Genomic DNA, 18,747 nt, shown 5'->3' with positions numbered 1-18,747 from the left:
ATAGATAATGCTGGAGAGCAGAGAAAAACAATTTCAAATGAGACGAGCCTCCAGGCCCCGGGATAATGCACACACAAATGCAGGCCTCTAGCCTTCTAATGTTCTTTCTACCCATCAACTGTTCATCATCTCAAACAGTTTGTTCATCCTATATTTTGTCTTTCTATTCTGTTACAAATATCTAACCTAAAAATGTATTAGACCTTATGATTAATCATAGCACTCCTCATAATGTCCTTTAAATTTCATGTATTGCACATCAATTTTATTTAGTGACTTTTTGCGATTGTGCACAATAGATTTGCATCAAGTGATGTGTGAGATAAAGCACAAACACACACAACGCCAAGCCCAGCCTCCGTGACTGTACGATGCTCAAGGCTTTGGCTCTAGATGCAGCCTCAAAATGTTCCTTTCTGATTTCCCCTGCATGCCCTGAGTGGCTGCTTTGTTTTAATATGCTAATTAACCCAACAGGCATGCTGGGAGTAATTTATTGAGCATTAGTCAACATTTCCCTCATTAAACTCACTGCACTCTTACATGCAGAACTTTAAAAGCCGAGAGTCTGATTAGAAAAAAACTAGGGCACTGAATCTGAATCGGGTATACAGTATATTTCTATATACACACATCTGAAAATCATCAGACATCAAACTAAATAATTAAAGTAACATTTTACATTTACATTTGAAATGTATTAACATTAGTTAATCCATAAGGCATTATGAACAAACAATGAACAATCCTTTGACAACATTTATAAATCTCTTATGCTCACCTAGTCTGCATTTATTTGATCAAAAATAAAACAGCAATATTGGGAAATAAATATTATTACCATTTAAAAAAAAACTGTTTTCTATTTTAATATATTTTTTAAATGTAATATTTTGCTGTGATGGCATTACTCCAGTCTTCAGAGTCAAACGATCCTTCAGAAATGATTCAGATTTGGTGTTCAGGAAACATTTCTTATTATTATCAATGTTGCGCTGTTTAATATTTCTACTATTATTATCGATGATGTAATACTCAATTTGTAAAAGAACAGCATTAATAATATATATATATATATATATATATATATATATATATATATATATACACACACACACACATATACACACTGTATATGTGTGTTTAACTTTTGATCATTAACATTAACCTAAATTAATACATTTAGTAAAAAGTATTATACATGATACCTCATGAAATTAACATTTTTGTAAAGTGTTAACATGTATAAACTACAGGTGAAACTTAAAAAAAATAGAATATCATGCAAATGTTCATTTATTTCAGTAATTCAACTTAAAAGGTGAAACTAATATATTATAGACTCATTACATGCAAAGTGAGATATTTCAAGCCTTTATTTGTTATAATATGATGATTATGGCTTACATCTTATGTAAACAAATTTAGTCAAAATTAGAATATTGTGAAAAGGTTTTCATAGCTGTAAGCCATAATCATCAAAATGATAATAAATAAAGGCTTGAAATATCTCACTTTGCATGTAATGAGTCTATATAATATATTAGTTTCACCTTTTAAGTTGAACTTTTTCAAGTTTCACCTGAAATTTAAAAAAAGAGAACGAGGTTTACAAAGAACCAGAACTGCCTTTAAAAAAAGACTGAGATGTTTAAGTGCTAAGAATCATAACAATACCGTTATATATCTAAATCATTCATTAAGTTTCTTTCACAACAATGTTCTTGTTCAATTAAAAATAGAAGTAATTTAGCAAATATGGTTAAAAACTAATATGGCAGTTTAATTAAATAAGTACAACTAACTACATTAAATATACTACACAACGTCTACACCATGTCATCCTGCACTAACAGGCACCATAACTTGACACGCTTTGTTCATTGGTGCCATGTGGTTCCTAAACTGGGAACCCTCCAAATCAATCCGGATTATAATCCGGGTTTGTCATTCTTAAACTGGGATAATCTTGATAAATCCCTGCATGAAATCTGATTACAGGGTTGATGGGATTGAGGAATGGAACGGGTCAGCAGGACTGTATGTAATGTAAGCTGAGTAAACAAGGGTGGGATGAGCAGTTGTGGGACAAGCAGCGAATTAATTACTGCCCATACGCCAAGATCATGAGGGAACGTTTGTCCTCCGTGCCTCCAGGGCAAAGAAATGTTGAGTATTCAAGAGCTAGACATTCAATTGGTTAAACTGGTATCTGGTTCGATGAAGCAGACTCACCTGTGGATATGGAAAAGAGCCCAGCACCAACTGCGAATGAAAGAACAGAGGGAAAGTTTACTTTTAACAAAGCACACAGGTATAGTCACATACACACTCACTTACAAACACCTGCATAAGTACATAAGTACATAAGCTTTCACATATACAGCTATGATGGACGATGTCTCAAACAGGGTTTCTGGACAATCAAATCTGCTTACCGGGAGCATATTAAAATAAATTCCTTAATAATACATTACACATAGAATTTGAATTGTTACACCTGAAGGAGATTTGTTTTCAGGCATGTCAATTTCAATTAAAATTTATATTAAATGCAATTAAACTTTAGAATTCTTTTTTTACCGACTTAAGTAGGACTTAAGTAGATCTTTAAATGTTATTTCATAATTCTATTGTCTTGGAAATGTGGTTAAAGAGTACTACCGAACGTACTGACCAGCATTTATGGTAGTAAAAAAACCTTTAATGTCATTTCTATTGAAACTATTGAATAACACACTTTATACTATTTTGTTCCATCATTATTATGTTTATCACTGTCAATCAGATTCAATCACGCATTTAATATGGTTGTCATTCCAGAAATGTTACAATGTTAGCAGCATGAAAATATTGTATACAGAAAGCGAGCAAAGATCTCTGCCATTAAAGCGGTGGTTTAAAACAAACCAGAACTGCACACATATTTAAATGTAATGTTTAAAGGGGTGGCTGATTGCGATTTCACTTTTTTCATTTTAAATAGTGTGTAATGTTGCTGTTGGTGCATGAACAGTATCTGCAAAGTTGCTGCGCTGAAAGTTCAACGTAAGCTGAGATATCGTCTTTTAAAAATCAGGAAGTTTAATGCCTACAAAAACGACTCGAATGGGACTACAACGAGATACTTCCCGGGTTTTATACGTAGCTAACCCACCATTTACATCAACCCTCCCTCCGGAATATGCAAAAAATGGGGCGTGGCCATATTTCTGCGGCGTTGTGGAAGAGGAAGAATTATAGTGGAGAGCTGTAGCCATGCCATCGAAAGTGTGTTATTTTCACCCAGCTGTCATGTCTTGTGTTCGGGCTTCCTATGGACGCTGTAGTTCGTCAACAATGGCTACAATTTCTGTTTTATTATGTTCCTGAAAATTACAATCGTATAGCTCTCTGTGCTGCGCATTTCACGGAAGACAGCTTCCAGAATCTCCACGAATTCAATGCCGGATTAAACAAGAAACTGTTACTAAAACATGAAGCAGTTCCAACTTTAAACCCAGAGGCAGCCGTTGTTGGGCCACAGCCTGTAAGTAAGACTTAATAATTTTAAATGTTTGCATGTATAATTTCAGACGTAATGTTTTAGTTTTATCAGGGACGTAAACAAATGCCAGCGCTCGCGTTAGTAGCCGCTTAATTATGCTATTTCGTGTGTCTATGACAAACGCGTACAAACATTTTGAACCTGCAATTTGTAATTATGTACTAATTTTGTAAATGTATTTTCCATGTATACTTTATGAAGTAATTTTTCGATTTGATCAAGAACGTTAACCAATGCCAAAGCTGTTTGTTTATAGTAGCCAGTTAGTTCGATGCTATTTTGTGTATAAGACAAACGTGTATAAAGTAAAAAAAAAAAAAAAATGTAATCGCAACAGCAAACTTCAGCTGCGGTATTACTCAGTCATTTATTCAGTTATATTAAATGTTTAATCAGGAGAAAACCGTATCTCAAAAGCTAACAAGTGACAGCAGTGGCATTTTCAAGTAACAGCGTATCGAAATTATTATATAATAATAGTAGAATAGAATAATAATAATAAAAAAAAATTACCATTCAGAAACGTTTTGTATAGAGCTGTGTTTGGGGAGGTTCTACTTGACTCTCTTCATTGTCGCTTTCTGGGTCTAACTCTGGCACAAACTGTACGGCAGTATTGAAACCATTATTTACATTTGACCGGAGCACATGCAACTGTCGCCCGTAAAGGTGATGGGCGTGAAGTTTCCGGACAACGTGCACTACGCAGTTTAGCCAATTACAACACACCGGCCCAACTAACCAATCTGAGCCCATGCCTGTTTCTGAGGGAGTGGTTTCATAGAATCAGGAAGTCAACCGGTCGTTCAAATGACAGAGGAGAAAGCGGCTTACAATAAAGGTCAAATTTATGAAAAATAAGTCTTAAAAAAAAAAAAAAAAAAAACGAAGACATGTTATATTGCACCCCATAAATACAATCATGCAAAGAACAAAAGCAGTAAACCACCCCTTTAAATATAAAATTTAAATGTTTGTTTTATTTAGTTATTCAGGCCAAGGTTGGAAGCATCCTTACAATAGGAATAGGTCCTTTATATGTATTTGAATGTGTATAAATGACATGCTGTGTTAGTTTTATTCTATGAGCAGTAGTTTTTTTTAAAGTCTTTCTAGGGACCCAAGATGCAAGATCATGTTTTTTTTTTTTTTTTTTTTACTGTCCCTATACAAATAAACGTATAAATAATAAATAAAAATTATAATCACTCAAGATGTAAATTCCAACGCAGGGTACACAAAACCTCACTTTTGCGTAAACTCCCGTTATAATCCATGAAGCCATTTACTCTACGTTTTGCAATTAATCTCTTATTGACACGCTGCAAAAACTCTATTGTAAATAGAGAACTTTGATGGCTAGAAAAATCCTGCCTACATCCCAGCATCACAGCAGGTGTATATACTTCAAGAAACGTTAATCTCTGAAGACTACAACACATGCTGGAGATCATCAAAGAACAGATGTAGCAAAACTCAAAAGCAAAAGTCTATCCATTTTCAAACCATACTTTCTTTGATTACATTCCAGTTACATTTAGAAAATTAATCCAACTCAAACCACAGTGCATACATTTATTAAATCAAGCATACCCATCTCAGTTCAGGAGGTGACTTCAGTCCATTGGTTAAGAATTTTGCCAACAGAACAGAGGTACTTCACCTGAACCGCCTAAACAGACGAATCGATCACGTCCCTAACAACATGGTACGGTCAATACTAAATCATAATCGGATCAATATACTGTTCATCAACTCATGATGATGTCAATCCATATGACCCTTGATATTTCCCACCCTAAACATCTCACCGATAATATCTAACAGTATTGATAAATGCAATCAAGGGATTGACTTAAGGGATACAATAACAATTCATCACAGCCAATGAGAAGCGCTGACAATTACAAAATGGGAATCAATAAAGCCAATGAGAACTACCAGCACGGCATATTCAGTACACGAGTCAAACAACCACACTAAAATCTAATCCACTCATACGTACATTTCATGCTGCTGGTTTCTGCTTAGAAAAACATCCATTACAAAAAAAATTCGCTATACTCATACACCTCTCCTCTCTTCTTTTTTAGGAACACACACACACACCTCTGAAGTAGAGAACACAGCACTCTAATTACTGGACGTTCTGCTGGCTGAGTGATTGATAGCGTTTTGCCACACTGACTCCACATCTTTCACCGTTACACACACACACACATACTCATTTTCTTCATGTTTCACTACTGCACACACACATTTCTTCCTTAATAAGGAAGCATAGTTTTTATTAATTCTCTTTTTTTTTTTAAATAAAGAAACCACAAACACAAAATCTCATTCCTTACTCTATGCTCTCATGGGAATTCAAGGGGCGATGATCCAAAAGAATAGCAGAGCATGAGAGAGAGAGAGAAGAGTGTTTGTGTGTGTGTGTGTGTGTGTGTGTGTGTGTGTGTGTGTGTGTGTGTGTGTGTGTGTGTGTGTGTGTGTGTGTGTGTGTGTGTGTGTGTGTGTGTGTGGCAGTCAGTGGGAGATCTCAAGTGTGATCCATGCATAGCTGTAGGCCAACATCTGTTTGGACAGGGTGCCTGCAGGGACTATCAACAGCACTCAGCAGAAACTCTAAGACACCAGTCCATTCGATCTATTAATGTTGGCCCATGTGTAAACTGTATGTGGGTAAGGGCAGGCGATATGACCAAAACCTTATATCACGATATGAGTCATTTTATTTCACGATGATATATATATACATCACATACTATATAGTTATTTTTGATTTTAATAAAAAATGTATGATATGAAAATGTTTTGATAACATTGAAATTTCATATTTCTTGTCACTATTTTTAATATCACAAAAAACAAATACTTGCCTAAGTAAAAAACAAACAAACTCGAGCTTACTAAAGACACTCGTGCATTTTCTTTCTCAACTGTTTATGTTCACTTAAGACATAAATAACTGTTTTTCAAAGACGGTCATTTTGACACAAAAGTATGTGTATATAATGTTAAAGCCCAAGTAGGCGACAAAAAGAACAAAAAGTTCTCACACGCTTTATGAGCAGCATCTTTATGTGTGCGCGTCTTTCAGACAGCGCTTAGAAACCTTCTCTCTGACAGCATGCATGCGCATATAGCGAAATGTTGTCTTTCTCTGCTTACTGCGCTTCAACGGTTTTAAATCACTTGTTTTTAAACCACAATGCGTAAAAACGTATTCAAATGATAAGCTTTTGTGACCGCGCCGCACAGCAGCATCACATGAGCTTAACCGCGATGGAGCCCATCCCTATATGTGAGCATTTATAAGAAATGATTATATGACTGTTTTACCTCCATGAAAGAGATCCCTACGCTCCACACGTCTGAGTGAATACCATACTGTTCCCCAGATATCCGCTCTGGCTATAGAAGCAAAGACACACAGACACATGAAGAATCATTATAATGCAGCTTACTATATGAATTGTGCTTGGAGTATAACTGGCACTGAAGGTCACACAGACATTCATACACTTTGAGCAGATGTTTAGCTATTTAACAAGCTCTGTTGTCTATATGTGTGTGCACTGTGCATGTGTATAAATTGTACTTCTGAAAGCATTTGATTTTTCCATAAAAGGCTACTGATTTTTTTGTGTGTATAATAGGCAGATGCTTGACTGACCGCCTTTACAACCAAATATGTATGACTTTAATAAGAAAGACCTATGCCTTCCCTGCACCCGTAAGTAGAAATACAGTCTGAAAAGAAACTCAATTAAAGAAATGACTGCTGCTTACCGCCATGTATGCATTGGTTCCGACGTATGTTTTAGCAATGGAGTTCACCAACTGTGGAAAAAAGCAGAAAAAATATTAGTTACATTGTCACAATGGAAGTCAATGGTAACCAAAACAGTTTGGTTGCCAACATTTTTCAAAATATCTTCTTTTGTGTTCTACAGAAGAAAGTCATGTAGGAATTGGAACAACAAAAGGGTGAATAATTGATTACGTGATTTTTGGGTGAAATATCCTTTTAAGTACCAAATTTTATTTTGTAGTATAGTACAATAGTAATACTAATGTAGTACTATCACAGTTATCATTTAAAAGGACACGACGACAGATGAATACATTAAAAAATGGTAGCCCTTAACAGCGGAGTTCAATTTGTTTATGTTATGTTAAGTTTATGTTCATTTATAAATATATTTTCCTTAATTGCCACTTTATGCTTGTTTATAATACATTAACATAAATGCATACTTTAAACTTGAAGTGTATTAGTACACCCAGAAATGAACATTAACCTTCATTAATAATTGCTGTAAAGGCACTGTTGTTGTTCATGATACTTAATACATTAACTAATGTCCATAAATTGAACCTCACTGTAATGTGTTATCTTCAAAACTACCTAACTAACAGATTCCTGTTACTCATCCTAATAGCTGATGAAGATATTAGCAGTGACAGTATTTTGATATCTAGTACCATCAAACACACACAACCTCAAAGGTGAAACATTATCCCTCAAACATTGTGTGTACTGTATACAGCCAACAATAATATAGAGAAGGTGACACATTCAGTCCTCTGATATAAGCAGAACCGTTATTATCTCCGCTTGAACACTGAAAGTACAGATGTGACAGCAGGTGACCTGAGCTCTCTGCCATAAGCTAAAGGACACAGTATGAAGAAACTGATTTAAATCTACTGAAAAGAGTGTGTTATTGTGAAGTGTTATTGAAATGCCAGCCTGGTTTAATTTTAGTCTGTACTCTCACAAGGGAGAGACAGTGAGATACGGGCACAATGGCACATGTCAGCGATGACAGGACAAACATAATGAGAGCGTTCCCCCGCGGCCTGACGTGCATCGCTGTGCGCGCGTGTGTAAGTGAATAAGAGAGACATAGGTTTACTATAGTGTCATGGTCTGAATGGGCACAGAGGGGAACGCACACATGCACCTCATCCAGGGGTCAGCTTCAACTAGAATCTCTTCGGGGAACATGGGTATGAATATTAATTAAAAGAAGGCTGTTTGGAGTGATTGGGCCCCATTGTTGGACTCCTGAGTGTATAAGAGGAGGGGGAAACTGATGCTGACTTTCTCAGTCTGAGCTATTGTCTCCAGCAACGCGCACACACACGCCGTCACTCACATGCACTGAATATCTGCTCAATGTGGTAATTAGAAAGAGCGAGAAGTGAGAAGTGAGGAGCGATCTAAAGGGTTAGGGAGCAAAGGCAAGAAGTCCCTGGAGGAAAGAGACGAAGAAGAGACATGGAGACTGATGGGACAATGGCTGATCTGATCTGACTGTGCTCACACCATACACACATATACACAACATAAGAAGCACTTGTGTGAGTATAGCATTCAAGCAGACAAACAAACATGCAAACAAATAATCACAGGATACAAATTAGAACATACCTGCGTGCTGACTCCAAAGTCACACAGTTTGACCTGACCCCGTGTGTTAACCAGCATGTTGGAGGGTTTCACATCTGCGCAGAGAAACAATGCATTTACACAGAGATATAAAATATTAGATCTCTCTCTATCAGCATCTAATACCATTGTGACTTGATTACTTCTGCAGTGTAATCTGGTAGGGAGTTCAACTTTTATGTAAATTTAACCAATACTCTTTGCATTAAGTACAAACTAAAACTCCTTTTATGAATAGTTAACTAGTTAGTTCATTTTTCGAAGGCAAAGAATACATTGCACTGTGATACTATGTGTGTGTCTCCTTTGAAAGTCATATCTGTATGGCTGTTTTAAAAATTAGGGGCACAATCAGCAAATTAATTAAAACAAATGTATTACACTTTATTGTGTCACACAATTCATAAAACAAATCTGACTCTGTATATAAAAAAGTCTAATTATAAACACTTGATTTCTGTAATATGATTACACAATTTAGATTGACATGTAGGTCATTACTACACATGTGTGTATTATCACATTCACTACAGTTCAAAAGTTTGGTGTTTTTGAAAGAAGTCTCTTTTGTGCACAAAGACTACATGCTTGATAAAAAAAGACAGTCACAGCTAAACTAATATTGTGAAATATTATTACAATTTGAAATAAATGTTTTCTATTTTAATATATTTTTAAATGCAATTTATTCCTGTGATGGCAAAGTTCAATTTTCAGCCACCATTTCTCAAGTCTTTAGTGTCACATGATCCTTCAGAAATCATTCTAACATGATGATTTGGTGCTCAAAAAGGATTTCTTATTATTATCAATGCTGAAACCTTGTGCTGCTTAATATTTTTGTGGAAACATTATAATTTTTTTTATTTGATGAATAGGACATTCAAAAGAAAAGCATTTATTTGAAATTAAAATCTTTTGTAACTTTATTAAAAACTATTTTACTGTAACTTTTGATCAATTTAATATGCCCCGTGCAGAATAAAAGTATTAAATTATTTTAAAATAAATCTTACTGTCCTCAATTTTAAACAGTACTGTACTTAATTTACTTCTAAATACACATGCCTAAATTACCTAAATGATCTTACACTGATAGCAAATATTTGGATATTATTATTTCAGATGTTTTACAAGTTACATAAAAGTGGCTTTCTCACCTCTGTGTAAAATCTTCAGGCTCCAGAGGTATGTTAATCCTTTTACCACCTATTGACACACAAACACCCATACTCATTGAAAAACTCAGAAGAGACTCGAAAGGGTGTGTCTACGTCTTCTGTCTGTAGAGGATAGAGCTGTAAATTATCTAAACAGTGGCATATCTTTGATTATTGTGAGAAAGCGTGAGGGAGAGGGTAATGAGGGTCAGAACCGGGTGCAAATGACAATTCAGCACTAATAAAGTGCTACAAAGACAAAACACACATACACAGGGCCGGCGCATTATATCAACATATCATGTAGCTCACCTTATTGTATGCGTAATAGTTATATACGTCATATATTCATATTTATAATATTTTTAACCGCTATGAAGTCAAGTCAAGTCATCTTCATTTATATAGCGCTTTTAACAATGTAGATTGTTTCAAAGCGGCTTTACAGTGATAAACGGATAATTTAAGGTAACAGAGATTGTTTTGGCTATATAGCAGTTCTTGGATAAAGATATTTTCCAGCTAAAGTTAGTTTTGATTGATTCACTTGCGTCACAAGGATCATTAGTAAATTAAATTAGAGGCCGCTAAGACGACACTGTTCTCTCAGACACAGACTTTAAATGCGAACCTGTGAGAAATGCTGATGGCGCTCACATGCGCATTAAAAATTAATTCTATAGTTATGCGCATTTGAATATATGTGCGCAGGTTTGTAATTCCCTACAAACCATGCCTAAAACTACTTGTCTGGCCTTCAAATTTTGATACAGAATTTTATCACTACGGGGTAGATACGCGAAACCGAAATGATCCCGACAACTCTTTATCTGTAGAGTGGTAAAGGGATCCTTCACAGCGGAGAGACTAGTTGGCACTTCAGCACATGAAGAGCTGTGCACGTGCAAGTGACGGGATTTCAGGTGTACGAGCACCGCTTGCACACCGTCGCTTCGCCACAACTAGAGTTACCATCGCTTTGCCGCTTTCCGTTTGTCACTCATTGAAAATGAACTTGAGACTTGTAGAGTCCCGTGTGAAACTCTTTATGTCGAAGTGGTAATGCTGCCAACCCAATTTATCAGCAGCCCAACAGGAAATCTCATGAATCGTTCAAAGTCCACTCTGGGCCTGCATATACTTATTATATAATATAATAGAGAATTTGCATTTTCAGCTGTACTACTGGTTGCGTGTGGATGTTTTACGTTGCAGAATGAAAAAATATATTTAAAAAAAATCTGAAACCATGCTTGTGTATGCTTTTATTTTGGTGCAATTTTATCAATAAACAAAATCTCAACAGTGTTTTGCCTAGAGCGCACATACACACCGGAGCTGTAACATTCTCGGATATGCCGATATCTTCCAGCTTTCAAAATTCCCTGATATGCTTACTCGACAACAGTTTCAAGAATTGAAAGGACTTACTGCAACAGCAATTCTGCCCAAAACATGCTCTGGGATTCTCCAATAGACATCCAGAGAGCCCCCTACATAAAAAACAAATAATTCAGTTAAATTTGTAGAAATGCTGAGTGATCTCTTCCTGTGAAAATGTTGCATCAAAACAGATGAGACTCACCATCCATAAACTCAGTGCATATTGATATTCTGTTCTCCACAAAGAAAGCACTGTAGAACTTTATGATGTACGGAGAATCACACTGTAGACAACACAATCAAATATATCAGCACTATCACAAATCACTAACACTATCACTAACTTTATCACAAGTGTGCACTACCGTTCAAGAGTTTGGGCTCTTCAAAAGTTATTTTTTTAATGTTTTTGAAAGATGCTGACCGACCAAGGCTGCATTTGTTTGATCAAAAGCACAGTAATAAACTGTACCACTGTGAATTTGTATTCCCATTTAAAGTTTCTGTTCTAATATATATTAAACATAAACATTTATTATTGATATGAATGTTGAAAACAGATGCTTAACATTTTTGTGGACACTGTAATACATTTTTTAGGATTCTTTGATGAATAGAAAGCATTAAGAAATAGAAAAGCATTTATTTGAAATAGAAATATTTTATAACATCATAATTGCCTTTTCTGTCACTTGTGATCAACTTAATGTGTCTCTGCTGAATAAAAGTAATTTCTTTTTAAAAAATATTACTGAACCCAAACGTTTGAATGGTAGTGTATGCTCATTTATAGAATGAGGAATCCGTGCTAGTTTATGGCAATGCAGTGATATAAACATTTCTTTATGGTTATGAAAAGAACATTTATTTATACTTTTAGGCTAATCGTTTATTGACTAATTTGCATGATTCACCTGATGGTTGGATACTTTAATAATAAGAGAAATGTACCACTGATGAAAAGATGAGACTAATTGTTTTCATTAGGTATTTGGTTAGTAGTTATTTATAGTAAGCCATGTGATGCTAATGACACCGTAGTATTTCATTCAATATGTGGAACTGGCTAATTATTCGATGTGATTGGCTCGTCACTGCAAAGAGTGATTGGTATCAATTAAAGTCTATCTAGCAGCTGTTGTCAGAGCAGGTTACTGGAGCAGATGGACTAAACTACATAGGCACTGATCCCTGAATAATTCATGACACTTCTTTCATGCTTATCACAGTCATACACCTCAAATACACCTAATCTGAAAGCTGAAACCCCACACAGCTCTAAATGAATGTGGTTTCCACCTGGAAAAGGACTCCAAACTTAATCAAACACAAAGTGAGGTGTACAGAGCAAATTATTTAGAGTATTTATGCATGTTGTTTTTAACTCTCAAGGCTATATTCATCTCTCACAGTTTTGACATCTTCGAGGACAGAAAGCTAACAAAGCGCTTAAGAGAGGCCAAAATGCTCTAAGTTTAATTAGAGGAATTGAGAGGGAATACAGCATTTCAAGTAGCTGATCACACCGGGAGTGCATATTTTCAAATTTAGGTCACTGCTCGTATCCACTGAAAAGAGGACAGAACTGCATTGAAAATAATATCATGTATACAGATGAAGTAATTAAGCACAGAGAAAAAAGGTTCAGACCTTATAAAGGATCTCAAGCTCTGACATGATTTGCTTCTGCAGCTCCACCGTGATGTCGAGAGGAATAACCTGGAACACAAGCACAAGGCCATCGTTTGAACGGACACACTCAAATTAAACTTTATGAGCTATTTATTAAAGGAGAACTTGGCAACTTGTTTAACTTCATAAAACTGTCTAGAAATCATTTGGATGGTTAAACAACCTGTTCTGGTGATATTGGTGACTTTTCCCGGCAAGATAGAAATTGGAAGTCTCGCGAGAAGCGAGAACGAGCGAGAAACACGAACTGCTTTATGGTTGATAACAGAATACAAAATGTACATGTCAATGTTCTATGATAATGTGTATGATGTATTACCCACCTCGGTAGACATAGCTCCACACGATAAAGTTGGCTTGCTCCGATCATAACAACTGCACATGAGCAGCGGTTGAAAGTGCCGCAAGTGAGTTTTTTTACGTCAGTGTTGTGAAATATACGCCCCACAGCTGTAGGGGGAGCTCGTGGGGAAAACATGCGACAACTAAAGTGAAAATCAGCGAAGAAATGACTAGAGTTGCCGAGTTCTGCTTTAAATAAGCACTTGTTTACTAACCATTTACACCCAAACAGAATAAATAAATAAATATCAAACACACATATGCAATACTAAACTCTTGTCCCACCAGTATAATTCCTTTATCCAACAATTTAACAACTTTTCTAATTGTAATCATCTACATGACCTGCATCAATACTGTTTCAGCTCACTTTGAGATTGAGAATGGATGCTTGAGAAACATGCTCGAAGAGTTTTCTCCTCAACCAGTATTGACAGGAAAATCAATGGTCTACCATTTAAAATAGCACAAAGATATTCCAAGGCTGTATTTTCATCCATTAATACAAACGTTTTGAACTAGAAACGTGTTTGTTCCAACCAATGCATTTGCTCTCTCGCTTCCCCACTTTTGTAATGAAGCAGCGACTAGCTAAAATGCTTCTTTAGTTAAGGCTAGATTATCAGCCTCCCACTGAAATAATTGATTACAGGTAAGGCAGTAAGGCAAGGCCACACAGTTAAAGCTCAGCAGAGATCACTTACAGCCTTAGCCAAATAGATAGCCCTGCTCGAGCAAACCCAGGCAGTGCGCAGACGGAAAGATGAGCAGACACGGCAGAAGAAATGAAAGGAAAGGAGGACAGATAGGAGATAAGACATAAGAGAAGTGAGAGGATAACTAAACAGATGTAAATGAGGATGACGAGAGAGGGGGAGGGATAAAATGTGAGAAAAGAATGGAAGAAGTGACAGAACAGAGAACGAAGATAGTAAAAGAAAGAGTCTCTCTGTCGTATGAGGGCCACAGGGTCGCAAACATGCTTAATTTGTGCATGGATTTGCTTTTTTGTGCTCTTCAATTAGCAGAGCACTATTAACATCTCCAGTAGTCGTTCATTGCATCCTGCCACAGTAAAGTCCAGCTGTAACAGACCCGCTAAGGTCTTGCTCCCAGAGTTCACCACTTCTGCGCTGCTTTTTTTCTTTTTCTTTTTTAAACTGGCTGTATGATTTTCTTATCCATTAGTTGAATGTGAGTTTTAATATCATATGTTGGGCCTTTGGTATGTTTTCATGGTTTTCTATGTGAGCCAACTAATTCTGAACAATAAGCTAAAATGCAATCTAAAAAATATGCACAAAAAGTTATTATTTAAAGTTAGTAAAGAGCATCAGTGAATTCCTTGCACTTAATGTAGCTTGAAGTTCTAAAGCGTATAGACATTTGTATTGTTCTTACCTTCACTGCTACAATTCTCTTCCCAAGCAGGTGATATGCTCTGTCAAAAAAGGAACGATTTATGATTAATGACAATGCACACTTAAAAACAATTGTATGTACACACTAATGTTCAAAAGCTTGGGTCCAGTGAGATTTTTTTTTTTTTTTTTTTAAGAGCAAGGACGTTAAATTGGTCAAAAGTGATAGTTAATTCTATTCAAAGAATATATCAGTTTCCACAAAAAAAGCAGTGTTTTCAAAATTGATAAGAAATTTTCCTTGAGCACCAAATCAGCGTAACTTCTGAAGGATCAATTTAATTCAGTTCAATACATATTGTTTCAAGGTAGATTTACAGAAAATGCATGTTTCCACATAAAAATTTAGAGTAATATGTTATAAGATTGTCAGATGTTATCTGTATGTCAGATATGTAGTTCTAAGATAATACAAATCATATAGTTAGCTAACACCATGTATTTGTTTAGGCAGAAACAATGAGCTATCATGTGATACTGAAGAATAGAGTAATGGATGCTGAAAATTCAGCCTTGCCATCATAGAAATTAATCACATTTTTAAATATATCCAGGTAGAAAACAGGGTTTGTTTGTTTTTAAACAAATTGTTTTTATTGTATTTTGGTCATTTCTGAACTGCAGCATTGGTGAGCAGCATAATAAACTTCTTTAAAACATGTAACAATATCTTATTGGCCCCAAAGTTTTAAATATAAAATAAATTTTACTTAGATATTTAAATGATCTATCTATTATATATTTTTTATCTAATGCATTTAAACATATTAAAAGTGTCCAAATATTTTCGAGGCCACGGTACACAAAATTCAAGGATAGACATTCAACAACTGACATTCAAGGATGGAAACTATAGTTTGTTTGTTTTTTAAGTCACAGCAACCTGAGATGTACATCTATATGACTAAGTAAGACACTCAGGTGCTTTTTAAACATTTGTATTTATTTACAGATTATCAGCATCTTAATCGCTTCAAAAAAAGAGCTCAGAGGAGGGGTGTCCTCATCCTAAGTGTCAAATGCAGGTGAGGTCAACCCTGAGTCAGTCACCTGCGAAACCTCAGACATTCTGAGCTGTGGAGCGTTATCAGCTCCGTTCCCGTTTCAGCGTGAGCTCTCCCAGACAGGCCTCCTGTTACAGGTCGAATTAACGGCAAAGCCACAATTATTTAATTATGATCCTTGCTCATTCCGAGCAGTGGATCTGGTTACTGCAGTAGGTGCTGAAGAGGGTTTGGGTTACAATAACCCACGACACGGTCCATTCCACCAGATAATATACTATAACAACAGACAGCTGCCAAACGAGGGTGGATTCAACAACACAGGCACACTGTGTGTGTGTATGAACAACACGAAAGAAACAAACAAAAGAAAGAGCAGAACAAGAAAAAGATTTGATTATGACGCTCCGTACGTAAGAGCGTATACATCTAAAGTAAACTCATTCGTAATGGTTCGTGTTTGAGACAGTGCATGTGATTTATGGGAAATAGATGGCTGATCTTGTTACAGCTCCAGACACCTCGTAACTCCAGCAAGCCTTTAATTAATGTCGCTCTAAGTGACGCGACGGCTAACTTCCCTCATTTAGGGCGACGACACTCGATCCCATCTCACCTCAGAGTACTCTGCAGGTACACTTTACACTTCGGAAGATTCTGAGCCATACAAGATACGGAGATGCCCAGTGATACACCCAATATGTGCTTATTGGGATCACATATTATTAAACTAATATGTACAGAAAATAAAATCTTAAAAGACCTTGTATCACAGACAGGGCTTAGATTAGCCAGGATTAGGCCTTAGTTCAATTAGGACATTTAAGTCGATTTTATAAACATACCGTAGAAAAAAAAAACATTACTGATGTGCGTCTTGAGACAAAACTATTGCCCTAACATATTTTAAAGGGTTAGTTCACCCAAAAATGAAAATTATATCAGTAATTGCTCACCCTCATGTTGTTCCAACCCCGTAAGACTTTCGTTCATCTTCGGAACACAAATTAAGATATTTTTGATTAAATCTGAGAGCTGGCTCACTTCTCCATAGGCTTCTATAGTAATTGAAACTTGCCGGCCCAGAAAAGTTTGTAAAGACAATGTTTTTTTAATAGTCCTAGTGACTACAGTGGCTCAACCATAAGTTTATCAAGCCACGAGAATACTTTTTGTGCGCAAAAAATAAATAAAAAGTAACGACTTTATTCAACTATTCATTTTCTTCTATGTGGGCCTCTGAGTTCACGTGGTGTAACAGCGCAGCGCTTGTGGGTTGTACGTCAGAATGTGAGCTCACTTTTGGGCGACACTGGTCATGTGTGTGATGCTGGCCAATAGTGAGCCTACTTTCTGACGTCCAACCCAGAAGCGCTGCGCTGTTCAAGTTTCAATTACAATAGAAGCCTATGGAGGAGTGAGCCAGCTCTCAGATTTAATCAAAAATATCTTAATTTGTGTTCCGAAGATGAACGAAAGTCTTACGGGGTTGGAACAACATGAGGGTGAGTAATTATTTTTGGGCGAACTAACCCTTTAAGCATTGTCTGTGAAACCAGGGAAAAGTTTACTAATTTTTGATAATTTGAATACCGGTCAAACTCAAGCGATATCACCGGTTAGAGATGGTACGGCTTAATGGGTAGTGATGGGTATAGCTCTCAGGCCTGATTATCGAAAGGCAGACCACAGTTGCGAGTTCCACATCATGCATGTAGCGAGTCATAAGCCATCACCGTTGTCCCCTTGAGCAAGACACTTAACCTTAGGTCTTTCCATAGGGATTGTCTGTGTAATATGTACGCTATAAGTTGCTTTGGATAAAAGCATCTGCTAAATGACTACTTACTGCTTACTAATGCCAAGTTTGCCAACCCAACCAATGATGTTGTCTTAATGGTCGCTTCAGGACATCCTGAATAGTAATGGATCCTACTAAGCCCATTTACAAAGTTCAGCTAAACTCCTTGAACTTTGACCCTGCTGAGTAGTCATGCAGAGATGATTTAAGACTGACAGACGCATGGTCAAAGCGAGGTGACGTAGTGACGTGTGGTCCTGACCCCCGTAAATGTGTCCCTATTCTCTGTTTGTTATTTACACTCCAGAGCCCAAGGTAATGAAAGCTCTGTCATGCAGTATTCATGGACCTCTAGAAGACAGCCATCGAATGCATGTGCGTTTGCAGACGAACACACACGCACGCAACCACACAAACAGGTTTCGATTACAGCGGCCAATGCGGACCAGACAGTTCTCTCCATCTCTTTCTCTATGCCATCTAACCTGAGATGACCAGATGATCGCCTCACCTGAAAAGAAAGCCACAAAGAGAGGTGCGCAGGTGCAGTGTGTATGTATAATATATATATATATATACGTTGGGCAGTGATTAATCGCGATTAAAATCACATCCAAAATAAAGGTTTATGTATGTGTGCTGTGTATAATTATTTTGTGTGTGTATATATATATATATGTATATATATATATATATATATATATATATATTAGGGCTGTAACGATTAATCGCGATTAATTGAAATCCAAAATAAAAGTTTGTGTTTACATAATATATGTGTGTGTATTGTGTATAATTATTTTGTATATATAAATACATACACATGCATGTATATATTTGAGAAATATTTGCATTTATATACTGCATATATATTTTTATATGATTTATATTATATATAAATAGAACTATTTTATATATAAATAACAAATTTTTATTAAA

General features: G+C 36.1%; 1 protein-coding gene across 2 annotated transcripts in view; it reads right to left on the bottom strand.

Annotated features, from left to right (window-relative positions):
- Window positions 1-18,747, bottom strand: part of map2k5 (mitogen-activated protein kinase kinase 5) — a 59,066-nt gene that overhangs the window by 24,232 nt on the left and 16,087 nt on the right. Inside the window, exons 9-17 of one of the 2 annotated variants that reach the window (XM_079584732.1) lie at window positions 14,984-15,023; window positions 13,199-13,267; window positions 11,751-11,832; window positions 11,597-11,658; window positions 10,166-10,214; window positions 8,988-9,061; window positions 7,340-7,390; window positions 6,890-6,961; window positions 2,236-2,265 (exon numbers count right to left, since the gene is read on the bottom strand). In XM_079584732.1, the coding sequence (XP_079440858.1) occupies window positions 2,236-2,265; window positions 6,890-6,961; window positions 7,340-7,390; window positions 8,988-9,061; window positions 10,166-10,214; window positions 11,597-11,658; window positions 11,751-11,832; window positions 13,199-13,267; window positions 14,984-15,023 (529 nt within the window). Of the gene's footprint in view, window positions 1-2,235; window positions 2,266-6,889; window positions 6,962-7,339; window positions 7,391-8,987; window positions 9,062-10,165; window positions 10,215-11,596; window positions 11,659-11,750; window positions 11,833-13,198; window positions 13,268-13,403; window positions 13,858-14,983; window positions 15,024-18,747 lie in introns of those variants that run through there. The other variant, XM_079584733.1, reaches the window with a different exon arrangement.

This window comes from Phoxinus phoxinus (genome assembly GCF_949152265.1).
Source record: "Phoxinus phoxinus genome assembly, chromosome: 2".
Lineage (NCBI taxonomy): Eukaryota > Metazoa > Chordata > Actinopteri > Cypriniformes > Leuciscidae > Phoxinus > Phoxinus phoxinus.
Note: the sequence above shows the minus strand (reverse complement) of the source record. Positions and strands in the feature narration are given on the sequence as shown.